Source organism: Aquarana catesbeiana, linkage group LG02 (assembly GCF_042186555.1).
Source record: "Aquarana catesbeiana isolate 2022-GZ linkage group LG02, ASM4218655v1, whole genome shotgun sequence".
NCBI lineage: Eukaryota > Metazoa > Chordata > Amphibia > Anura > Ranidae > Aquarana > Aquarana catesbeiana.
In genome coordinates this window covers 753,129,455-753,155,981 of record NC_133325.1, presented here as the reverse complement: position 1 = coordinate 753,155,981, position 26,527 = coordinate 753,129,455, and the positions used below count along the sequence as shown (strand labels likewise).

At 45.5% G+C, this 26,527-nt stretch overlaps 1 protein-coding gene across 1 annotated transcript in view; it reads right to left on the bottom strand.

Moving 5' to 3' along the window:
- Positions 1 to 8,374: 8,374 nt before the first annotated feature.
- LOC141129239 (interferon alpha/beta receptor 2-like) overlaps positions 8,375 to 26,527 on the bottom strand; it is a 52,670-nt gene continuing 34,517 nt past the window's right edge. Inside the window, exons 6-8 of the mRNA XM_073617141.1 lie at positions 17,236 to 17,410; positions 14,362 to 14,486; positions 8,375 to 9,410 (exon numbers count right to left, since the gene is read on the bottom strand). Of these exons, the coding sequence (XP_073473242.1) occupies positions 8,682 to 9,410; positions 14,362 to 14,486; positions 17,236 to 17,410 (1,029 nt within the window). The 3' untranslated portion in view covers positions 8,375 to 8,681. The remainder of the gene's footprint in view (positions 9,411 to 14,361; positions 14,487 to 17,235; positions 17,411 to 26,527) is intronic.

The window sequence follows — 26,527 nt, the reverse complement described above, 5'->3', positions numbered from 1 at the left end:
AGATGGAAACAAACTGCTAAGACAGAACGATCGGTCACCTCCAAACATATTGGCCAGTTAATCACTCCAGGGACATCCCTGGAAATTTCAACCGTATCAGATGAATAGGTTGTTAACGTTGTAATGTTACCAGGTGGCATCTTCTCGGATATAGGCCAAATTTAAGCTATGGGGACAGAGAAAACCTCATCTATGCCCCCAGTGGGAAAGGTAATTATTACAACAATTATGATTTGAGCACACATATAAGTAGCAGCACTAAAGATCTTACATAGTTAATCTCAGATTAGGTACCGTATATGTAAAATGATGCAAGCCAAGGTATGGAAAAACATTTGGTAACACACCCAAGGAACCAAATCAAACACCGTACCCTACACCATCTAGTGGTATACTACTCTACTATGCAATCTGCAAAATGCACATTAAGGGCTCAGCTATAAATTTGGAAATAATGGGATCTTGATCAAACAATATGTTGATTACAAAAAAGAGAGGCCACAACAGAGGTTGTTAATCCGAACTTCATAAGAAAGGTGAACCCTAATGACAGAGTGAATCACCAGTTCATCTCTCTACAGGTATTGCCACTAGAGACTTACATCGAGTTCACATCATACAAAAATATCAATAAGTGAGAAAGAGAGTTAACGATAAATGCGTTTACATCTATGTCAACATTTAAACCAAATGGAATATAGCTTTTAATCCTATGTATCCAAGATATCTCGAGTCTAGATATGCCTCTGACTAAAGAGCTATCTCTCCACTGTGGGAAATATTTGTCTATTCCCAAAAATATTGTCTTTGAGGGATCTTTATTATGGGCCACTAGATAGTGTTTGGAGACCGAATGTTTCAAAAATCCATTTTTAATATTTGTTTTTGTTAATCTCACCGAGAGGGGCTGCTTGGTCCTGCCTACATATTGAAGCCCACAAGGGCATTGGAGTAAGTAAACAACCCGTGCCCCAGGATGACATCAGTGTGTGACGAAAAACGCATCGGGAGGTGTGGCGTGCTGACATCATCGCGTTGTTTAGCTGGTGGACGGGTGCTCGCAAGCCGGCCGGCTTTTAAAACCTTGATATTTTAATTTCTACTTCTTGTAAGTGTAACTTTTAAGAACAACTACATTTTTTGTATGAAACGATTTACACTATGGCGAGCTCCTTTCTATCCTGGGTAATACCTGGTCTACATTTATGACCACTGAGTGATCGAGTCTCCCTGGTCGTTTGCTGTACAAATTCACCTCTTCAATCAAGTATCCCCGAACTGTTGGTTTATACTCCCAGGATAAAGGCCCTGGCTGGGTATTAGCTGCAGGCTCATAACAGCTTGCCTTCCGGTAAACACGTACTTTACAGGGGCAGACCCAGAGCCTAGTCTCGGGAGGGGCACTGCCGGAAAATACTTTTTTTTGTGGACAGTTTATCGGGGAAATGGCTGTTGTTGGTGCTTTAATCATCCCGGCACCATGGTTGTTATGTTGTCAGGATGATTGAAGCGCATTATTTCTATTAATACATTGTAATATAAAATGAAATCATTCAACTCACCATAATGCAGAATCAGTGGGAACCCCGAGTGTGTCACTTGCCACCGTCGCCTGCCACATTTTGTGGATTGTCACTTGCCTGCCACCAGATGCAGATTGACACCTGCCACATGTTGCGGATTGTCACTTGCTACGCTAGCTGGCACTAGATGCGGATTGTCACTTGCCACACCTTGTGGATTGTCACTTGCCACGTCACCTGCCACTAGATGTAGATTGTCACTTGCCACGTCATATGCCACACATTGCGGATTGTCACTTGCCACGTCACCTGACACTAGATGCAGATTGTCACTTGCCACGTCATCTGCCACTAGATGCAGATTGTCACTTGCCACATCATCTGCCACTAGATGCGGATTGTCACTTGACACGTCACCTGCCACTAGATGCGGATTTTCACTTGCCACGTCATCTGCCACTAGATGCGGATTGTCACTTGCCACGTCATCTGCCACCAGATGTGAATTGTCACGTGCCAGGTAAGGTGGTGTTTTGCTTGTCTCTTGTTTCTTTGTCCCAGAGACAGGCAGCAGAGAGATAATGTAATCTCCCTGCTGCCCACGCTACCTGCACAGTGAGGGCGGAAGTTACTGCAGAGATGTGGGGGTGGTGAGAGATGATGTAATTCCTCTGCTCCCCTTTCCGTCGGCTCGCTGATTGGCCAGCCGCCCCCACACACACACCTAGCCTGCTCAGTCTCACCCGCCCATCCACACACGGAGGCACCCGGCCAATACGCTCTCTCACCCGCCTGCCTGCCTGCCCTCAAACAGAGCTGCCCAGCCCTTCCGTGGAGCCGCCCGCTCTCTTATCCGCCCGCAGAGCCGCCCGCTCTCTGAGCCGCCCGCGGAGCTCACCCGCCCGGCCTGCAACAGATTTATCGAGGGTGGAAATTGCCCCGTTGCCCCCCCCTCCTGGATCCGCCCCTGGTACTTTATGTGGTGGAGGTGCACATATTTATGGTGGTGTTTGAAGTCAGTTCAAGAGTTCATCTATTTTTGCATTTTATGGACTCATTTTTTATTTATATATTTTTTAAACTTTTTGGTGTGTTGGAGTCCATATCCGATATACAGTATCTCACAAAAGTGAGTACACCCCTCACATTTTTGTAAATATTTTTTATATCTTTTCATGTGACAACACTGAAGAAATTACACTTTGCTACAACGTAAAGTAGTGAGTGTACAGCTTGTATAACAGTGTAAATTTGCTGTCCCCTCAAAATAACTCAACACACAGCCATTAATGTCTAAACCGCTGGCAACAAAAGTGAGTACACCCCTATGTGAAAATGTCCAAATTGGGCCCAATTAGCCATTTTCCCTTCCCGATGTCATGTGACTCATTAGTGTTACAAGGTCTCAGGTGTGAATGGGGAGCAGGTGTTTTAAATTTGGTGTTATCACTCTCACAGTCTCATACTGGTCACTGGAAGTTCAACATGGAACCCCATGGCAAAGAACTATCTGAGGATCTGAAAAAAGAATTGTTGCTCTACATAAAGATGGCCTAGGCTATAAGAAGATTGCCAAGACCCTGAAACTGAGCTGCAGCACAGTGGCCAAGACCATACAGCGGTTTAACAGGACAGGTTCCACTCAGAACAGGCCTCGCCATGGTCGACCAATAGAGTTGAGTGCACGTGCTCAGCGTCATATCTAGAGGAGTGCAAGGTCTCTAACATCCACCAGCTCCGTGATGTCGTCATGGAGGAGGGGAAGAGGACTCCAGTGGCAACCTGTGAAGCTCTGGTGAACTCCATGCCCAAGAGGGTTAAGGCAGTGCTGGAAAATAATGGTGACCACACAAAATATTGACACTTTGGGCCCAATTTGGACATTTTCATTTAGGGGTGTACTCACTTTTGTTGCCAGCGGTTTAGACATTAATGGCTGTGTGTTGAGTTATTTTGAGCAAATTTACACTGCAATACATGCTGTACACTCACTACTTTACATTGTAGCAAAGTGTAATTTCTTCAGTGTTGTCACATGAAAAGATATAATAAAATATTTACAAAAATGTGAGGGGTGTACTCACTTTTGTAAGATACTGTATATATATTTATGTGTGGTAATCTGGTCATCACAATACCATTTTTAGCACAGCCTCATTCGAAAATACTATTCTTATATATGTGTGTATCTCAATTTTTTTGAGCTGCTGCTTTTTTGTACATATTAGTTTACTTAGTACTACGGATCTTTTTCAGCTCTGCATACAGGCTTTGCATTGCCGCATCTTGTGAGCACACGGGAAAGAATTGGTCTACCCCTCTGAGTTTTCCTTCTTTGTTGGGAGCCATTTGAATGACAGTGTGACCATCATCCATTGGTTCCATTAGTTGCAGATGTAGATGTCCCTTGTATTGGTGCAGTTTCACCACAAGTCCTGATGACTCAGTAGGCGTATGCCTGGTTGAGTCCACTAGCTCTGGTAATGCCGCGTACACACGAGCTGACTTTACGGCAGACTTTGCCTGGCGGACTTTTCGACGGACTTTACGACGGACTTTCTGAATGAACGGACTTGCCTACACACAATCAACCAAAGTCCGTCGAATTCGTACGTGATGACGTACGACCGGACTAAAATAAGGAAGTTCATAGCCAGTAGCCAATAGCTGCCCTAACGTGGCTTTTTGTCCGTCGAACTAGCATACAGACGAGCGGACTTTTTGACCGGACTCGAGTCCATCGGATAGATTTGAAACATGTTTCAAATCTAAGGCCGTCCAACTTTTGAGACAATAAAGTCCGCTGGAGCCCACACACGATCGAATTGTCCGACGAAATCCCGTCCGCCGGGCAAAGTCTGCCGTAAAGTCCGCTCGTGTGTACGCGGCATAAGCCTTCCATATGTTGTTGGTGGTTTTGCTTCTATCATCCACTTTTCATAATTGCTTTGTCCTAAGGAGGCTATCCATTTATCAAGATCTGCAGCATATTCTAGCTGCCACCCGTGGACTCTATTCATTTCACTTGTTATCATCGTTGTGGACTTTTTCAAGTGTTTATATACATATTTGCACATTTATTAGGAGTACATAAGGTTTATGTTCATACATTTAAAAAAAATTTCACTCCTTAAATTTTTTACTTTTTTGCTACTATACGGTCTTATCTCATATGACCGTTTTCACTTAGCGCTGCACTTGTACCCATTGACATACACTCGCAGGCTGCAGCATCGATTCTCTCTGCTCTCGCACAGATCAGCTGTGAGAGCAGAGAGAACCGATGTATACTTTCAGTTTCCATTGAGTACTATGTGATTGCTGTGATTGGACACAGCAACCACTTGGTACAAGACCATGTAATCACCCGGACACAGCAGTAATGTGATCCACTGTGTCCGGGAGACACATCGATCACCACGCTCCCGGGTGCGCGCTCTGTAAGCCGCAGGATCTGCAGATGTGGGCTGTCGGTAGGCGGGAAGCAGTTAAAGTGGTACTGAAGAGTCAGCAGGTAGATTCCTTATTGCAGGAAGACATGTCTCTTCCTCAATAGAATACACCTACCTGCCTGCTCGCAGCATTCTCTGGCATGTAAAATGAAGGCCTCTTGACCCGCCCCGCCCTAAGGAAAGGGAGCCTTGACTGCTGGATGCTTAGCAACCAAGCAGGGTGTCAACCTAATCAGGGATTCTGAGTGGCTCCATTGGGATTGGTTACAATGGCACAAGGTGACTGGGTGGAGCCGGAACTCTAGAAAACGCTACGCAGAGGCACGTCCCACTACTTTCGAGAGAAGTTGACGTCACAAGAGTTGACCACCCAACCGCCCATTGTGATTTCGTCACAGCTTCCTTGGTGGTTTTACCTTGCCAGCAATTGGTATTACTTTATGGGCTATGCCCTCAAGTTAATTACGGGGTCAGTTTAATGCCTGTCTCGCATTGATGGTGGAGACCGGCCTCTTAGACTATACGGTTTGGTTATAGATGCTCACAGTGTAACTGTGACCGGCATGGTATTTGTATTTTGAAGGTTGTTATACTAAGATGTTCAATAAAGCTGTGGCCTTGCCCTACTTCCAACTTAAAGTGGCCTATGTGTCTTTTTGGGGGGCAAGGGTTTTGTTGTGGTTTAAAATAAGTGAGGGGTAAGACAAGACTAAGTTTCTCAGTAGTCATGAGCTGTGCATGTGCACCTTAGTTACCTTGCCAGCATGGTGCCTGTGTGCCAGGATGACTAACTCCTGCGCATGCACAGGAGTGATGTCATCCTTCACCTGCCCACCGGCCAATGAAGGCAGCCAAAGATCGGCACCCAGAAGAAGATGCTGTATTTGATTGAGTTTGTTTTCTGTTTAATGTCTTTGTCTTCTAGGAAGACATGACTGTGGGACTATTGGCAGCCATGTTTTCACTGTAGTCTGAGCACTTGCCCAGGAATTGGCCATGCAGTCACAATGAAAAACAGTGGCGGCTGGTGTTCAATATTTTGGGGGGGGGGGTGGCTGGAAAACCAACTCCACCCTCCCCCCACGCGGGAGACAGACGGGAAGTCGACGATCACCCCCGGGAGATGGACAGGGGAAGGCAGCGATCAGAGGCCTTCTTAAATTAGGAGGCAGATGGTAGGGCTGCTGCTCCTGGCTCCGCAGTGCTCTGTCCCCCCGAGCCCACCCTTTTTTGAAGCCAGCCAATTAGAGCCTCAGGCTCTGATCATGTGCTTAAAAAAAAAAAAAAAAAACCCTATTGAAATCCATGCGTCCGGCACCCTGTATGTAGATTAGGGGGGCGGTGCCCCTGCGCCCCATATGGACGGGCCGCCACTGATGAAAAAAAAAATAATAATAATTTACACAAGCTTTTGGTCCTTTTTAATATATTATTTTAATTAATTTTTACTACAGGGTCACAGGGTGCACTCCTTGTTTTTTTAATACTTGGGTGGAACAGGCGCGTAAAGGATCAACAACAAAGAGTGGCACACCTCTAGGTGGACGCTCGTGGCTTTTAACAGGGTCCCTCCACCAATCAAATCTATGAAAGGAGGCCCGCAAATGACATATTGATAAAAGACAAATTGTGTAAACTACGATTGTAGTCCCTTTAGACCCATACAGTCCCAATAGGCCCACGTAATGAAAGCTCTATTTGACGGGAGAACTAGTACCCCATCATTGGTCTTAGCAGGAGTAGTGCCCCATCGATGGTGTCAGTGGGAGGAATAGAGCCCCATTAATGGTGTCAGTGGGAGAAATGGTGCCTCATCCTTGGTGTCAGTTGGAGGAATAATGCCCCAAGGTCCAGATAGAGGCAAGCAGAGGGCAGCATCTGGCCCCTGGGCCACAGTTTGGAGACCACAGAATTCTATTCTCCTACAGGTTTAGGAGTTTAAATGATTGCAAAAGTATAGCCATAGCAGCCTTACAACTGTTATGGGGTCCGGGAAAGGGAGGGGGGAGGTTGTACATGTAAAGATAATACTAATCCAGTCCTGTCTCTCACACCAGAACATCAAGCCCCAGAACATGCAAGTGTTGGCAGGGCTGGGACAAGTGGTGGGCAAGTGGGGCGGCTGCCCTGGGTGCAATGGTTTATTGTAGGGATCAGGGTGCCTTCCTTTTCTTACAAGGCTGACAGGAGGAGTGACAGCGGCAATGATTTTGACAAACGAGTGACAGTTGGAACTGGGGGGTGATTTTGGCATGGCGCTCCTTGCACTGGATGTCCTTGTCCCGGGACTGGGTGTGGGTATACTTTAAAACGGTTGTAAACTGCTGGGTGCTTTTGTTCTTTTTTTTTTCAGACCTGCAAAGTAAAGCCATAATGTGCTAGTATGCATACTAGCACATTATTTGAAACTTACCTGAAAAGGAAGTATTCCATCTTCAATCGTCTTCCTTCCGGGTCCGCAGACTCTGGCTGTGTGAGTGCCTGGAGCCGCAATGACATCACTCTTGCGCATGCACGGGGGAGCCGTCATTTACGGCAGAGATATCTTAAGGAATGGCCTGGGTGGCCGTTTCTTCAGAGCGCATTCGCTGATTTTGTCATCAGCTGCTTATATAGTAAATATCTCCCAAACAATGCAAGTTTAGGAGATATTTACAGTGCCCATAGGTAAGCCTTATTATAGGGTTACCTAAAAAGCCCCTTTCACACTGGGGCGCTTTGCAGGCTCTACAGCGCTAAAAATAGCGCCTGTAAAGCACCCTGAAACAGCCCCTGCTGTGTCTCCAGTGTGAAAGCCTGAGGGCTTTCACACTGGAGCGGTGCGCTTGCAGGACGTTAAAAATACTCCTGCAAGCAGCATCTTTGGAGCGGTGAAGCAGCGGTGTACACACCGCTCTTGCCCATTGAAATCAAGGTGATACACAGAGATGAAACAAATAATTCTGCATACGTTGTACTTGTTTATCTGCAGTCTTCTTTTCTCTACATCTGTTTAAAGAGCAGAGTTTATAAAGCTTGCCCGAGAGTTCAGAAAACAAGGTCGAGAGCTGAAATTACACTCTCCTCATTTACAATGAGCAGAGCTCTGAGAGCTGATTGGAGGGAAGAGACACCCCCCCTTTCACACAGCACACAGGAACTAAGATGAGTTTGTCAATCATAGGCTGTGTGCTGGAGATGCCTCCCTTGTCACCATTCTCCTCTTTGTGTCAGGAAAACCTGTCAGAAGTGACTCATGCAGATATCAGAGGAATGAGGCAGCAGACAGAAATAACACTTAGTGCTCTTGATTGGGACAAGTACACACTATATGTTTTGTTCAGATTTCATGTCTGAGGTTTACAACCACTTTCAGGTGTGCTACATAGCACTTTTGGCATCCTAAAATGGCAATCAGTATTATAGCCAAGGGTCCTTTTAATTTGTTTTAGGTACACCTTAAGGTGCTGTAAATGCTATTACAGTTTCATGAATCAGGGCAATATGTATTTAGCTTTTAGCAAATATCTCACAACTGAACAGAGGCCAAATTACATGTTGAAGAACACAACATAAGGTGGGGGACAGACAGTCTGTAGCAATACCAGAACAATGGGACAGACAGTCTGTAGCAATACAAGAACAATTGTCATTTTTAAAAAGTCCTGAGACCTACAGCTGCAGGTAAGAATGGAGCATCCATCACATAAGTAACATCATATAAAGTTCATCTCCTAATGTAATCAGGGGCACAGTTCAAGTCACTGCCTATGTCCCCGTCTTCATCGTTTTCACAGGGAAGATTGTCCATAGCTGGGGTGTCTGTATCATGTACACTACAGAGCAGTGTGAACTGGTTCATGTTTACTACATCTCCATTGGGATGGCTGGCCAAAACATTGGAGAGGTTCTTTGGAGATGCAACCATTGGGACACCTGTCCAGAGATCAGCAGAGTCTCCGAGAGATACAGAATTTAAATCAATGCTAAAGGGGTTATCTATAAGTGAGAGGTTCAAAGAGTCATCAAAACCATTTGCCAAATTTGAAAGGAGGATCCCGGAGCTACCAAAGACATCTTCAGATGAGGCTTCCATGCTGCTCTCTGACAATGGGATGACTGCAGGATGCCAGGTGTCCCCCATGGACATCATGACCGGAACATCTGAGCCTTCTAATAGCTTAATTTCTGTGAGGTCCTGGAGTGCACCTCCTGAATGCTCTCTGGTTGGGGCTTCATTGCTGGACAAACTGTTGTCTTGATTTAGGGCTGCTTGTTGGTCCTCATTCTCGGCGTTCAGATTATTTGCAAGGTATGGAGCATTGCCCATTGTTGCAGGATTCTCATATATCTGCTCATTCTCAAGGTTTTGTAGATCCTCCGTATATATCGTGAGGCACAGAGGAGATAACTGATCAGGTCTATGAAAAAGGCTTCTTGAGTCTGGAAGAGATGCCTTCAAGGCAAATTAAAGTTTTTGGTCAGTTTCTTTAAACATTCTTAACCAGTTATGAACAATGTGCATCATTGGGTGTGTAGATTAAAAAAACACAAAAACAAAACACATGCTCCTATTTAACCCTTTGGTAGCCCTTAGTTTAATCACTTGATCTCCAGAAGATTTTACCCCCTTCATGACCAGGGCATTTTTTGCTGTTCGGCACTGCACTACTTTACGGTCATGCAAATTTTTATTACACAAATACAGCTTTCTTTTGGTGGTATTTGATCACCACTGGGTTTTTATTTTTTGTGATATAAATGTAAAAAGACGGAAAAATTAAAAAAAAAAAAAAAAAAAAAAAAAAAACAATATTTTTCACGCTCTGCTATAAAACATATCCAATAAAATTTTTTTTTTAAAAATCGAATTTCTTCATGAATGTTGGCCAAAATGTATTCTGCTACATGTCTCTGGTTAAAATCCCAATAAGTGTATATTATTTGGTTTGAGTGAAAGTTTTAGCATCTGGTATAGATACTGGATTTTTCACTTGTTTTTTTAATATACTAGTAATGGCGGTGATCAGCAACTTATAGTGGGAATGTGATAGTATGGCGGGCAATCTGACACTGGCTGGGGATACACTAAGTGACTAACTGACATCAATAGTGACACAAATACAGAAGTCAGTGCTAATACTATACACTGTCACTGTAGTAATGACACTGGCTGGGAACGGATTAACATCTCAGGGCAATCAAAGGGTTAAATGTGCCTAACTATGTTTACTGTGTGTGTTATGTGCTGCTTTTACTAAGCGATCTTGCTGTTTTTTCCCTCTGCTTTGCAGGGAATTAAAAAATATAGCAAGATCGCCTGTCAGTGTTCAGAGCTCTGTGCTGTTTACAACACAGAGCTCCCTTCCATGGATGACTGATTCGATCAGCAATCGGCAATCAATCACCGATCAGCTTGTGCTGTAACAAATTACAGCACAGCCTGTGCATATCGCATGCGCATGCGTACCGCCTCATTTTTGCAGTGGCGATGGCATGTGTACGCCCCTGTCTGGCTGCTCTTGCACCTTAAGAGGCAGCGATTGGGGGGGTGGGACATAAAAAAAATTCAGGTCAACCACCTGTTTTTTCCTGCCCCATCCTGCAAGTGTAAACAAGCCCTAATTAACCTCTTCCACTTCTTGCCTACTACGTTTTTACCACTATTGTTTAAACTTTATGTATTTTTTTTTTTTTATTTGTTTGTTTCTTTATTTTTTTTAGCAACACATTAAAAAAAAAAAAAAAAAAGCTTGAAATTATATAAAAAACCTTTATTTCATTAGTAAATAACCTCACTATGCTTTGTATTAAAAGTAACATTTTTCAATTTTTTGATAGTTTTTTTATACAGATTGTATTTAAATGATATGAAATGATATTTTTCAAACAATATTGCCAAATAAAGCCTTGTTTGTAGTGAAAAAAAAAATGAATTACTTTTAATGTTTTCATAAAACAGATAACAATAATATAATTTACAAGCATAAGGTTGAACCAGGGATGATTGTCTCTGTCTTAACAAAATGGAAATTTGACTTTTTTTTTTTTTTTGTAAAAATGCCCCTCTGTATCTTTTGTTACTGAGATTTAATTCCTATGTATGTTCACTCCTTAATGGTTATAAAAAGTTTGTGAGAAAAAAAGAAACTATTTTCTATGGTTTTCTAACATTAAATGGCAATTTGACTTTAAAGCGGCATTAAACCCAAAAGCAAAAGTGTATTATATTGCAGCTTAAAGAGAAAGTAAACCCTGGTGGGTTTTTCTTCCTTTCTAATTCCCTGCAAAGTAAAGGCATAATGGGCCAGTATGCGTCTAATTGTTTATACACTAACACATTGAAGGCAAGCTCCAGCTCACACTTTATAATCAGTAAGGGCTCTTTCTCACGGGGCGGATCAGTGATGATCCGCCCCGTGAACACCCGCTTGCTCAGCGGGGATCGCTCCGCCGATCCCCGCTGAGCAGGAAGATGACAGGTTCATCGCTGCACGCTGTGCAGCGGCCTACCTGTCAGAGCTCCGCTCTCCCCTATGGGGGGATCGGATGATGACGGACCGTAGTGTCCGTCGTCACCCAATCCGATCCGAAAACGGATGGAAAAGTAGGGTTTTCCTCCGTTACACTTTTCGGATCGGAGCGGGTCGGATGTCAGCGGACATGTCACCGCTGACATCCGACGCTCCATAGGGATGAATGTATGTCCGTTTTTCATCCGAAAACGGAAGGATGAAAAACGGACATACGGATCGTCCGTATGAAAGAGGCCTAACATGTTTATTTTCATTTTCGGATAAAGGTTTGCGTGAGAACATAAATAGCTGATCATTTTAACCCCTAGGTAATGACGGCACGCAAATATGTGTTTAATTAATTAATTTAACCAAATATGTGGCCTCTCAGTGGGTGGGCCTTGGTATTTGGGCCAGTCTAGTATGAGCAGCATTCTGATAGGAGGAGAAAGCAGAGTGAGAACAGTGATTGGCTTCCCAATGTGATGAAGCCCCTTTGTTCTACAATCCGAAGGCTAGAGATGGATGAACAACTAAACAATACTGTGTAACACCCTTTAACCGCTTGCCGACCAGCCACCGCAGTTGCACTGCGGCAACATGGCTTGGCTGCGCGAATCGCCGTCATGTTACGCCGGTTCCACTTTTGTCCCCCTGCTTGCCCACAGAGCCAATGCGAGTGCCCGGCGGGTTCACGATCACTGCCAGGCTCCCGCGATCGCTCGGGGCACACGGAGAACGGGATCTGTGTTCATACAGAGTATAAACAGCGATCTATCTCTTCCCCTACACAGCCCCCCCCCCTTCAGTTAGAACACACACTAGGGAACACAATTAACCCCTTGATCGCACCCCCTAGTGTTAACCCCTTCCCTGCCAGTGACATTTTTACAGTAATCAGTGCATTTTTATAGCACTGATTTCTGTATAAATGCCAATGGTCCCAAAAATGTGCCAAAATTGTCCGACGTGTCCACCATACTGTCGCAAGTCCCGATAAAAAATCGCAGATCGCCGCCATTACTAGTAAAAAATAAAAAATTTGTAATAAAAATGTCATAAATCTATCCCCTATTTTGTGGACGCTATAACTTTTGCGCAAACCAATCAATATACTTTTAATGCGATTTTTTTTTTCTACCAAAAATATGTAGAAAAATACACATCGGCTTAAACTGAGGAAAAAAAATCGTTTAATATATTTTTGGGGGATATTTATTATAGCAAAAAGTAAAAAAAATTGAATTTTTTTCAAAATTGTCGCTTTTTTTTGTTTATAGCGCAAAAAATAAAAACCACAGAGGTGATCAAATACCACCAAAAGAAAGCTCTATTTGTGGGGAAAAAAAGGACATCAATTTTGTTTGGGTGCAATGTCGCACGACCAAATATTGTCAGCTAAAGCGACGCAGTGCCGTATTGCAAAAAGTGCTCTGGTCAGGAAGGGGGTAAAATCTTCTGGGGCTGAAGCGGTTAAAGAAAAGCAAGGTTAATAATCTGATTTCTAGCAAAAGTTCCTGGATCACAAAACTGGCAGAACAGAATATTTAATCCTTTGACATGTAAGTCAGCTCACATATATTTATTTCAACTCTGTATTTACCATTTTGATTGGAATTCTATTTCAAATCCCAAGTCTGGACTTATTTTTAAATTTATAAAAAAGCAGCGGCTTCAATGAAAAAAAAAAAAAAAAAATTCTATAGCTGCCCCCCTGCAATACATTATTTTCGCCACAAGATGTCCTTTCCCAGCATCATTCAACCAGGAAGACCGGGTGGATACAGTGAATGCAGAGAGTCATGGACCCACCCATTAAGTGGGCCTGACCACGACACCCTTATTTACAGTGAATGATGCAGAGTGATAATGAAATATTTATATCAGCATCATGCTTAGCATCGTCGAAGAACACCCATCGCTGGAGAAGACTAGGAGAGGACCTAGAGCTTTGCATGACCAGCCTGAGTTCATATGGAAACGGTAACTATATACACAAAAATGGAAAATATATAATATATAATCCTATTAAAACATGTTAATATTTCTCTGTTTCTGTTTGTAGTTATTACTGGAATAGCGCACCCCATGTAGGAGCTGCTGGTGAATAGGGATCCCCCATCCTGCACACCTCGCTCATCCATGTCTTTATGGACCTTGCTTTGTACACTGGTGCGCAGTCATGTTCAACCAGGATGGGGCCATCCCCAAACTGTTCCCACAAAGTTGGCAGCATGAAATTGTCCAAAATGTCTTGGTATGCTGACATGTTAAGCGTTTCCTTAACTGGAACTAAGGAGCCAAGCCCAACCCCTGAAAGACAACCCCACACCAAATGATTTGGACCAGTGCACAAAGAAAGGTCCACAAAGACATGGATGAGGGGGTGGAGGAACTTGACTGGCCTGCACAGAGTCCTGACCTCAACCTGACAGAACACCTTTGGGATGAATTTGAGTGGAGACTGCGAGCCAGGCCTTCTCGTCCAACATCAGTGCCTGACCTCACAAATGCGCTTCTGGAAGAATGGTCAAACATTCCCATAGACACATTCCTAAACCTTGTGGACAGCCTTCCCAGAAGAGTTGATAGCTGCAAAGGGTGGGCCAATTCAATATTGAACCCTACGGACTTGTTTTTGCAGGTATATGCTCTGGGGCCGCACTTCACATCTCAGTGAGTCTATGACCTGGAGAGAATGTGACATATCAGGAATCCTGACACACCACTGCCTATGTGTGCATTCCAGGGCAATGACTACGTAGTGAAGCCAAAAATCATAGAGCATGACGAGTCAGCCTTGGGAGCTGCCATGTTCCTGTCCTTACATGTTCCTTTTAATAAAAACCTTAACTTGTAAAAATGTCTCTAACATAAGAGAGATGCTCTTACCAAAACCTTTGGGGCTAAAATCTTTTTCTTGCTAATATATCCTGTTTGATCAAGGAAGATTAGAAGCAGTAGCAATATAATGAAAAGAATTACTCCAGCAGCAATCCAAAACACTTTATTGTCACCTAAAAAAAAAAATACACATTATTTTTATTTAACCACTTTCGATTCGGATTTCCTAATTTCCGAAAAAAGCAAAAAAACTAATAAAACGAAAACTAACAAATTTTTTGTCAGTGCACATGTCTAGTCTGATCTATTGCTTGGCAGTCATCTCGTTAGCAGTACATTAAAGAGACCCTGTCACCATTTTAAAGATTGCAGGTAAAATAAGAGTTAATGGTCATGTGACCGCCTGCTCGGTTCCGCTAATTTTTCTGGCTGGGGTGTTGAGACTCCCTATGTGTTTGTCTCTATGGTTTAATTCACATTTGCAACCAGGAGGTAGTAAAAGCAGGTGGTTGAGCCACGGTTTTATTGCCCACTGACCTTCCACCTGAACACGGACTGTTATTTAGGGCTGTACACATGGTGCAGTAAAAGGAAACAGCATGTTGTATTCAGAGGGCGTTACTGCCACCGAGCATGACCCATGCACGTCTATGGGTTCACGCTGCAACTGCCTTGCAACCACATCCAATGCATGCGAGTGCCACGCAGTGGTGCTTCAGTTACAGGGTTTATTCAGACAGGGAGGAGATGACATGTCGCTTCCTCACCACCTGTCAAACACCTCTGATAAGTGATCCACTCCAGACTGCTTTTCAGTGGGGTGGCAAAAGCAGTGACGTCACTAATTGGGTTCCGTAACCAACTCCTTCAATGGTTCAATGGGCAGGCTAGCAGGTACGCCATGTGTCTTTAGAGGGATGTTCCGCCCAAAAAAAAAAAAAAAAATTAAAAGCCAGCAGCTACACATACTGCAGCTACTGGCTTTTAACAATAGGACACTTACCTGTCCTGGAGTCCAGCGATGTCGGCACCGCAGCTGATGGAAACATCGGCTGTCGGATGCTGCCACCGCCATTGGTGGTAAGGGTACCCAGCAGTGTAGCCTTACAGCTTCATGCCTTGAACCCTACTGCGCATGCGCGAGGTCCCGCTCCTCTCTCCTACTGGCCCGGTGACAGGGAGAGGAGGAGGGAGCCCCGCGGTGATGTCACAGCCCGCGGTCTGGACTTTCAGAAGTGGGAACAGGATACCTGTCAAAGACAGGTATACTGTCCCCCCCCCCGGAAAGGTGCCAATTGTGGCACCGGAGGGGGAGAGGGGACAAATGAGTGGAAGCTCCACTTTTGGGTGGAACTGCGCTTTAAAAGGCAGTGGGTGAGTGTTATCTCCCTATATGATTTTTTTTTTTAAGGCACAAAAAATTTAAATCAATTGTAATCATAATGTTACAGGGTGTATTTGCCGTAATTTATAAAAATTCAGCACTTCAATTTACACTTTAAAACCACCGATTGGTCACTTTGAGTATGGAAATCTTTGTTATGGCAGCAGCTAGCTGCCATAACCCCGGTATCCTCGTGTTCGGCCGGCGGTCCGCTACAAGATAAAAGTGGTCTCTGCGGCGGATTCGCCGCAAGATCACTTTTATTAGCGGCGGGAGAGGGGCCCCCTCCCCCCGCTCTGGTGCCCTTCCGCCGCTTACCAGAGCCGTGGGCAGCAGCGGAGGCGATTCGGTTCTCTCAGTGGCTGCGCATGAAGACGAGTGAGGGGAAGATGGTCCCCACCCGTCTCCATGACATTGCAGGGCGAAAGCGACATCAAAACATCACTTCCGCCCATTGCTCTTAAAGGGCCATTTTTTTAAAATCATTTTATGAAATTACAATTATTTTTTTTTTTATTTTTATTTTTTTTTTATTGCATTTTAGTGTAAATGTGAGATCTGAGGTCTTTTTGACCCCAGATCTCATATTTAAGAGGTCCGGTCATGCTTTTTTTCTATTACAAGGGATGTTTACATTCCTTGTAGTAGGAATAAAAGTGACACAATTTTTTATTTTTTTTTTTAAAACAGTGTAAAAATAACAAAAAAAAAAGGTAAAACAAACAAACAAAAAAATGTTTAAACGTACCCCATCCCGCCGAGCTCGCGTGCAAAAGCGAACGCATACGTGAGCAGCGCCTGCATATGAAAACGGTGTTCAAACCACACATGTGATCGGTAGAGCAATAATTCTAGCCCTAGATCTTCTCTGTAACTCAAAACATGCAACCTGTAGAATTTTTTAAATGTCGCCTATGGAGATTTTTAAGGGTAAAAGTTTGACGCCATTCCACGAGCGGGCGCAATTTTGAAGCGTGACATGTTCGGTATCAATTTACTCGGCGTAACATTATCTTTCACAATATAAAAAAAATGGGCTAACTTTACTGTTGTCTTATCTTTTAATTCAAAAAAGTGTATTTTTTCCAAAAAAAGTTTGTAAGACCGCTGCACAAATACGGTGTGACAGAAAGTATTGCAACGACCGCCATTTTATTCTCTAGGGTGTTAGAAAAAAAAAATGTTTAATGTTTGGGGGTTCTAAGTAATTTTCTAGCAAAAAAAAAAAAAAGAGGCTCAGACCTTAGGTGGTAACATGATTTTCTACCACCTGACACAAGTGTCGGACAAAGCAGATAAATTCAAATTAGGGGTAAATATAAACCTCTTATAGGTGGGTCTGCATAATTATAATTGATTAGGACTAAATGTTCAAATTCTTACAAAAGCTGAAGTGGAACCAGCAAATGAACACCGAGCTGAACCATTTATTTTGCCAAACTATTTGCAGTACTGTTCATCCGGTCTTACAATCCAGGAACCCCTGTTAGACATCAGATCACCTCTATTCAGTCATAAATAAATGAAGTCACGGATACCTTCCACCCGAGATCCTTCTGTGATTACACATTTCTTTGGAGATGGAACGGATAGATCCATGTTTTCTGAATCCATGGACACCGTCACACAATAGGTGGTACTGGGATATAGTGATGGGATAGATATAGTAAAACTTTCCACAGGGATGGCTTGTCTGTCAACTTGAATAGGCTCCTGTGTGGTTTAAAATAATAGAGTTATCCCAACATGAATTCAATATCAGTCACAGTGCTCATTTAAAGTACATTATCAATTCTAGGGTGTGAACAGAGAGAAGAAGGGATCATGGAGATGAAAAAAAAAAAAGGTGGTCCCTAGTGACACCCCACCCTGAGATGGCATTGAGGGACACCCTGCACAGCTTACAATTTTGCAACCCGGACCTTTATCAATAGAAATAAATATATAAATTGTTTTCTATGTTATCTTATCAGTACATGTACACAGGGTCGTTTATAGTCGTTTCTAGGTAGTTGGGTATAGAGGCCTTTTTTGGAAAGCAAAAAAAATGGGTTCAGAAGCTGAATCTAGAGGCATTTCATGCGCCAAACACTTCTAAACGCGCTAACTTGCGTTTAGCTGCGTTTCGTTTACAGGCGTTTTAAAAACGCTTCTAAACGCAAACGCGGCATGTAAACGCGGCAAAACTGAAGTTTTAAACGCGGGTTACTATCTGTCATGTTAAATCGTTCAGAAGAGGTTGTAAAATCGTCCCGTGTACATGAAGCCTAAGTCATCACCCGTACCTCGTGGAAGTCCCTAATCCCAAGATATTTTCTTTTATTGGGTGAAAGGTTTGTTTACCGATGACTTTTTAACCATCACTTTTTATTACATCACAGTTCCCTCCCCTTCACACCAAAATCCCTCCTTCGCATTACTGTCCTCAGCCCCCCCTTCCCCCAATACTGCCCTCAGATTCCCCCATATTACTGTCCTCACTCTCCCCATATTACTGTCCTCAGTTCCCCCTATTACCGTCTTCAGCCTCTCCATATTACTGTCCTCAGCCTCCCCACATTACTGTCCTCATTCTCCCCTTATTACTGTCCTCATTGTCCCCATATTACTGTCCTCATTCTTCCCATATTACCGTTCTCAGCCTCCCCATATCACTGTCCTCAGCCTCCCCCCATTACTGTACTCAGCCTCTTCATATTACTGCCCTCAGCCTCCTCATAATACTCTCCTCGGCCCCCCATATTACTGTCCTCAGCCCCCCCATCCTCAGCTTCCCCCCATTACTGTCCTCAGCTTCCCCCAGATCACGGTCCTCAGCTTCCCTCATATCACTTTCCTCAACTTCCCCCATTACTGTCCTTTGCCCCCCATTACTGTCCTCAGCCTCCCCATTACTGTCCTCAGCCCCCCATATTACTTTCCTCAGCCACCCGGATTACTGTCCTCAGCCCCCCCATATTACTGTCCTCAGCCCCCCATATTACTGTCCTCAGTTCCCCCCTATTACCGTCTTCAGCCTCCCCATATTACTGTCCTCATTCTCCCCATATTCATGTCCTCAGCCTCCTCATATTACTCTCCTCGCCCCCCCCCCCATATTACTGTCCTCAGCCCCCCCCATCCTCAGCTTCCCACCATTAATGTCTTCAGCTTCCCCCATATCACTGTCCTCAGCTTCCCCCAGATCACTGTCCTCAGCTTCCCCCAGATCACTGTCCTCAGCTTCCCTCATATCACTGTCCTCAACTTCCCCTATATTACTGTCCTCAGCTTCCCCCATATTACTGTCCTTAGCCTCCTCTCATTACTGTCCTCAGCCCCCCATATTACTTTCCTCAGCCACCCCTATTACTCTCCTTTGCCCCCCATTACTGTCCTCAGCCTCCCCATTACTGTCCTCAGCCCCCCATATTACTTTCCTCAGCCACCCCCATTAATGTCCTCAGCCCCCCCATATTACTGTCCTCAGCCCCCCATGTTACTGTCCTCAGCCCCCCCATATTACTGTCCTCAGCCTCCCCATAATACTCTCCTCGACCCCCACATATTACTGTCCTCAGCCCCCCCCCCGTTCCCAGCTTCCCCCCATTACTGTCCTCAGCTTCCTCCATATCACTGTCCTCAACTTCCCCTATATTACTGTCCTCAGCTTTCCCCGTATTACTTTCTTCAGCCACCCCCATTACTGTCTTTTGCCCCCCATTACTGTCCTCAGCCTCCCCATTACTGTCCTCAGCCCCCCCATATTACTTTCCTCAGCCACCCCCATTACTGTTCTCAGCCCCCCATATTACTGTCCTCAGCCCCCCATATTACTTTCCTCAGCCACCCCATTACTGTCCTCAGCTGCCCCTTATTACTGTCAGTGATCAAGCCGTCATTGCGACAACACTTCTGCCTGTGTCACGTCCAGGACCGCGCTGAGCTGTAAATTGCGGTTATCAGTATACGCTGGACGGAATTACCCTGATATACATATGCTGCATACACTGGGTGCCAGGATATAGGCACCATAAGATGTGAGTTCATTCATGTTTGTTTTTTACTTCAGAATAAATCCCATGGTTTTACGCTATGAGATCTCCCTCCATTATTGTTTCCCCATTTACATCTGAAGAATAACCTAATAAAGAGCTTTACCACCTAGGGGAGGATTGCCCAACAAGCTCAAGTGACCACACTAGAGATAGGTGGTGAATATCTAGGGTGAGTGAACATCCATGTGGGGCCCCTGAACTGAGCACAAGTGGAGCCCCTGTCCTTACTGAATGTTATGAGCACTTCATACATTACAGCACCATGGGACTGGTTTGTTTCCTAAAATTTTATTTAAAAAATGTCAAACACCTAGTGTGGTGTATATTTGTACGTTACTGGACTTTCGGGGAAGGCTTGCGTAATCTTCCTGTAAGGTCAGATCTAAATCACATCAATACAGACGAGGATCCGACTTGGAGGCGACTTCTGTTGAAGTTTAATGCCGCGTACACACGAGCGGACTTTACGGCAGACTTTGCCCGGCGGACTGGATTTCGTCAGACAATTCAATCGTGTGTGGGCTCCAGCGGACTTTGTTTTCTCAAAAGTTGGACGGACTTATGCCGCGTACACACGAGCGGACTTTATGGCAGACTTTGCTCGGCGGACTTTTCGACGTACTTTACGACAGACTTTCTGAATGAACGGACTTGCCTACACACAGTCCACCAAAGTCTGTCGAATTCATACGTGATGACGTACGACCGGACTAAAACAAGGAAGTTCATGGCCAGTAGCCAATAGCTGCCCTAGCGTGGCTTTTTGTCCGTCGAACTAGCATACAGACGAGCGGACTTTTCGACCGGACTCGATTTCGACGTATTTATTTAAAACATGTTTCAAATCTAAGTCTGTCCAACTTTTGAGAAAACAAAGTCCGCTGGAGCCCACACACGATCGAATTGTCTGACGAAATCCAGTCCGCCGGGCAAAGTCTGCCGTAAAGTTCGCTCGTGTGTACGCGGCATTAGATTTGAAACATGTTTTAAATTAATCCGTCGAAATCGAGTCCGGTCGAAAAGTCCGCTCGTCTGTATGCTAGTTCGACGGATAAAAAGCCACGCTAGGGCAGCTATTGGCTACTGGCTATGAACTTCCTCGTTTTAGTCCGGTCGTACGTCATCACCTACGAATTCGACAGACTTTGGTGGACTGTGTGTAGGCAAGTTCGTTCATTCAGAAAGTCCGTTGTAAAGTACGTCGAAAAGTCCGCCGAGCAAAGTCTGCCGTAAAGTCCGCTCGTGTGTACGCGGCATAAAGTGCAAAAGTCTGATAGAAGTCACCTTAAAGTAGTACAGGAACCTTTTCCAAAGTTGGAGCAACTTCAGTAGTGCTAATTAATACAGCTCTCATTGACTAACATTCACATATCATGTGACTTGGGGTCTCACAAGTCGGATCCCAGTGTGAAGAGTACATTAGCTTTCTGCCTGTATAATCTTGCTGGCTGTCACAGAGAAAACTGAATGGATGAATTTTACAGTCACTGGACAAATGTAATCTGCTTGGATCTACTCCAATTATACTCCAATTATACTCCAATTACTGTATTTATCGGCGTATAACACACACTTTTTTCCCCTTAAAATCAGGGGAAAATCGCAGGTGCGTGTTATACGCCAATCCTCTGCGATCCCGAGCTGTCACATCTTCAAAATCGCCGACCGCGATTTGAAAATGGCGCCGCCGGCGCCGAAATACACAGAGCCGGTCCTCGGCTCTTCCCGGCTAGGTTCGGATAGCTCCGCTCGGGACTACGAGTGGAGCCGAAAGTGAACGAGAGCCGCCGGGAAGAGCCGAGGACCGGCTCTGTATATTTTGGCGCCGGCAGCGCCATTTTCAAATCGCGGTCGGCGATTTTGAATCCCAGGATGGCAGGGATAGAGGATCGAAGGCTGCACTGGGGCAAGGCTGCACTGGGGAAGGCTCCACTGGGGAAGGCTGCACTGACAAGGCTGCACTGGGGAAGGCTGCACTGACAAGGCTGCACTGACAAGGCTGCACTGACAAGGCTGCACTGACAAGGCTGCACTGACAAGGCTGCACTGACATGGCTGCACTGGGGCAAGGCTGCACTGAGAAGGCTGCAATGATGGGCATTTAAATGTAAGTTTTTTTCCCTTCAACTTCCCTCCTAAAAGTTTTTTTTCCCTTAAAATTCCCTCCTAAATTGGGGTGCGTGTTATACGCCGGTGCGTGTTATACACCGATAAATACGGTATACTGCAAAAATACTCCAATTATACAAATCGATGCAAATTTACAGTTCTACTGGTTGCCTTTCAGAGGCAGGGCAAAGCATATTAGTACCCTGTAGTACTGATATGCTTTTTTTTACTATTCTCTATTTTATTATGTAAACAAAGATACACAAATACATATAAAAAAATCACATTTCTAGGTCAACATTCCTTATTACATACATTGCTTACAATATACAGTTATTCTCCCTATTCCCCCCACCCTCCTCCCACTGCCCCTGGACCCCTAAACCTATATCAAATTCCTCCAACCCTCTGATTTTTTTAAACTCCATCCATTTTCCCCATATGTTCCAATATATCTCTAATGGATCCTCTACTGTATGGATTGTTTCCTCTACAGCTCTCATCATTTCCACTCTTACTACCCACTCCTTCATATTCGGCACTTCTTGGGTTCTACATAAGCTCGGGATCAGACCTTTAGCTGCATTTAGAAGGTATGGGACTAAGGTATTCTTGTATTGGGCCACTGTCTTTCTCGTATCATGAAATAGACATTCCCAGGGATCATTCTGAATCCGTTCTCCCGTTATTTGGTGGATCGCTGCTATAATTCTACCCCAATAAGGTTTTATCTTTATACATTCCCACCACAGTTGCGCAAAGGTCCCCGGGGCACTACATCCCCTCCAGCAATTTAGGGTACCTTGTGCCCCGAGCCTGTGCGCTCTCTGTGGGGTCACGTACCATCTCGCCAGAAGTTTATAGCACATTTCCACTGTCCTTATATCACTTGACGAGAAATAAGCTGTCCTAAGGATTTTCCTTTTATGTTCCTCATCCCTAAGAAAACCTCCTCCCACTTTCCCAGATAGGGGAGGAATTCAGGTTTTACTTCCTTAATCGAAATTTTATACATTTTAGATATGCTTCAATTTAAACTAAGAGGGGAGCAAAATAATTTCTTCATTAACCTCACGTGTCCTTTTCCCTGCAATGGTTGTGATAGTGATTGTGTAAAGTGCTTTAATTGTGCATACCTCCATTTGTCTAGTGGCTTATTTCCCCATGTATGTGTGATTTCAACATACGTATATATCCTATTACCTTTCATCACACCTTGCAGTAATATTTCCTCTTCTTTTGCCCATCTAGTGAAATATATGTGTAGCAATAACTCTCGATGGAGCTGCTGGTTTAAGCCGGTCTGTTACCTTCACTCTCCTTCCCTCTGTTTCACCGGCACCGGGTCTAGGGGTTCCATTGAGTTTACCTCTGGACGATACACGCACCAACACTTAAGTACGTTTTCAATGCTTTAATAAACAATTTACTAAGGAAGTAGCAGGAAAGAGGCAGAAGGGAAACTGCAGAAGAAACTCAAATATCTTCTTGTAAGACTCTTGACAAATGTCCTGGTAGAATTTGAATATTACAATAGAATGCGCTCCCCTCGTGGGACACACTCTTTGCAAGCCTGGATAGGACTCTCTCACTTGCCTAGCAGCCAGTACGCAGAACGAACAAAAGTCTCTGCCACAGACTTGTTTGGGATAAACCCGTATGATCCTCTGCCACAGGATGTATTGGTCTTTCTGCAATGAACGTCAGTCACAGTGCTTGAACCTTTAAGCCAACCCAGCAACAATATGTTGTATAGTTACTTTTAGGATACGTCCTCCAACCGAGTCACCAGGCCTCTCTATAGACCAGCACGCTGCGTGATCCTTCCATGATGGGTCCTTCCCTGGGATCTCCTCGGTTGTCCAGCTTCTTTACTCTAGATAGACAGCTCAGGACCATTCCTCGGCTGCTGTGGTAGGCCCCAGACAAGCTTCTGGGCCCACCCCTGCGCCGCATCGACGTGCGCCTCCGGAACGGAGGACCACGAGGTAGCACTCTAACGCATACTTGTCGGCCAGGAGGGCCAGCAGGTGGCTGTAAAAACGAACCCCACAATATGGCATCTGCCCCATAAATACCCTCGCCCAGAATGCAACTCGGAGGACCACCTCCACCGAGTTGTCTCCGGGACAGAAGAGCATCCATACGCTTCGACACGTTGCCTTTCCAAAACTGACCAGTGATAACAGCGACACCCACCGGTCAGTATGGAAACACACACAGCGTCAGCCAAGCTGGAACAGAGGCAAACCTAACTTTCTTAACGAACTAAATTTACCTAACATATGGTAGATCGCAAATCTACCAGCGCTACATATGTGTTCCTCTTTCCCTGGCTTAAAATAATTTGTGCCCAGGGGGCGTGGCTAAGAGATGGCAGAGTGAGGACGCACACCTCGGAGCTCTGTGTGGGGAAGCCCTGAGAACGATCAGCAAACCGTGTCTGTGAGAGCCGGACTTCATGCCAGGGGACCGCAAACACCCGCTGGACGTTGGGGTTCAGAAAGGCTCGGAAATTACACATTATTTCCTCAGGCAGCACGCAGCTTCATCCCCCGCCGCGCCGGCCAAGATGGCGCCGCCTCGTGTGCCTCCGACGAGCGCCGCCGCCTCATCTAAGAAGGGAACTCAGACAGGACTCAATGCTGGAGGAGATCGAGCCGCTGCAGATGACAGGTCAGCCTCTCCCATACTGTCCCCTGTGATCCCCATTACTGACATTCCACCCAGCTGCAGCTTCACAGGGGAGCCAGGCAACGCTGCAGAGGGCTCTCTCAGAGACATTGTGTCCGGTCTCCCTACAAGACAGGACCTGCAGGAAATGGCAGCAACTATAGTAAATGCACTTTCCAGGGAACTGCATGATTTGCGCCAACAAGTGGACACAGTAGAAGAGAGGGTCACTGTACTGGAATCCTCTACATCCACATCTGATGCCCGAATCACCGCCATAGAGCAAGAACAGCGTGCCTTTCGCCGCCATCTTGTTGACATACAACTTAAGTTAGATGACGGCGAGAACAGGAGCAGGCGCAACAATTTGCGCCTCCGTGGCATCCCAGAAGGCACCATGGGGTCAGACCTGCGCGCAACTGTGGCAGCTATTCTCAATCAGGTGCTCGGGAAACCGCCTGCTGCAGAGCTGGAGCTGGATAGGGTCCACCGTATCCCAGGACCCAGGACACCCCCTGCTGAATCACAGGATCATGAAGCCATGGACCTCCCGCGGGATGTCCTGTGCAGGGTGCACTTTTTCACTATTAAAGAGGAGATCATGCGCCTGGCGTGGGAACGTGGCCCAATTGACTTTGATGGGGCGTCGATCAGAATCTACCCGGACATCTCCAGGCAGACAAGAGCAATGAGAGGCCTTTTGAGACCGCTGCTAGAAGTGATCCGGTCGGCGGAGGCGACGTATCACTGGGGACACCCCTTCCATCTCATCGTGCGGAGGAGAGGAGCAGAATTCTACCTACGCTCACCGGACCAACTCCCAGATCTGTTCAGTTTCCTAGCTAAGCCGGCTGTTAGTGTCCCCAACTGGTTTGACTACCTGCTGTCCCTGGAGGCCCTGGGCCCACCTCTGCCCAGGCCGCAACGTGTCCGTAGACCACGCTCACGTGCCACTAGCCGTGAAAATGTTAGACCTCACCCGAGGTCCTCCGAAGCTTAACTCTTCATCCCATCCCAAAGACTGGTAAGACAAGATGAACATTTACACTACATCACCACCCTGGACATCCCAAGAACATTAGATCTCCCCTTACAGAGGGTTTGGGAAACCGTTTTGATAGGCAATATCCCAGATCAGAGTTGACTACCATACATAAATACACGTTCAGAATTCTTATCCCAGGGATGTGCCTTTGTACCCCTCTCGGAAGTGACGGGTTGTCAACTGACTCTAACTGACCTGCTTGGGGAAGTGCTGGGTTAGTTCAGTCTACTGGTGACCTGGGCCTGCTCGCCTGTACGCCGCCTCTCCCATACGGACTCGCCACTGGTGGACAGCTGGGGGTGGGCGGATGCAGTGGGGGGGACGGTTGACGGGCTGTTAATCCCAGCACCTCAAGATGTTATTGCTAAATTTTAAGCTGTCCTGGACAGGTGGGCTCCACATTGTTAGATTTGAGTCCTGGAAGCCTGGTCTGTTCCCCGGCCTCCCCCTCCCCCCCTCCTCTAATAGTTCATTGGTTCATCTGACTCGCTGCTAGTTACCCGGGTTGCCCCCGGGACCCCTTCTGCTTTTTAGCTCCCCCTGGGAGGATATGCAAGTAGTTTTGTGGTGGGAGGGGGAGGGGGGGGGGGTAGTTCTATGACAATTTGGCTCTATGGTTTTATAACGTGTAGCAACCCCCAGGGACATGACAACTATAGTTAGCATGCTCTGTCTGTTATGCTCTGTTATGACTTTTATAATGGTATATTTCATTTTATTATCATCTTATTGTTTTACATTTGTGATGTTGGTTCTGATCCCGCCTTTCAGGGCTTGCTTCGGTATTCATCGTTGCGAAGGTCAAAGGCCCTTGGTCCTGACGCTCCGGGACATACCGTGAGGCGCCATCATGGACCCCGCCGGCAATATCCCGCGCTTGCACTGGTAAGGGGATTTGTTATGGCGTCCGTGGGCCTCCCGGAGACGCAGTCACCAACTGGTCGCGGCGGAGGGTGTACGGTAGTA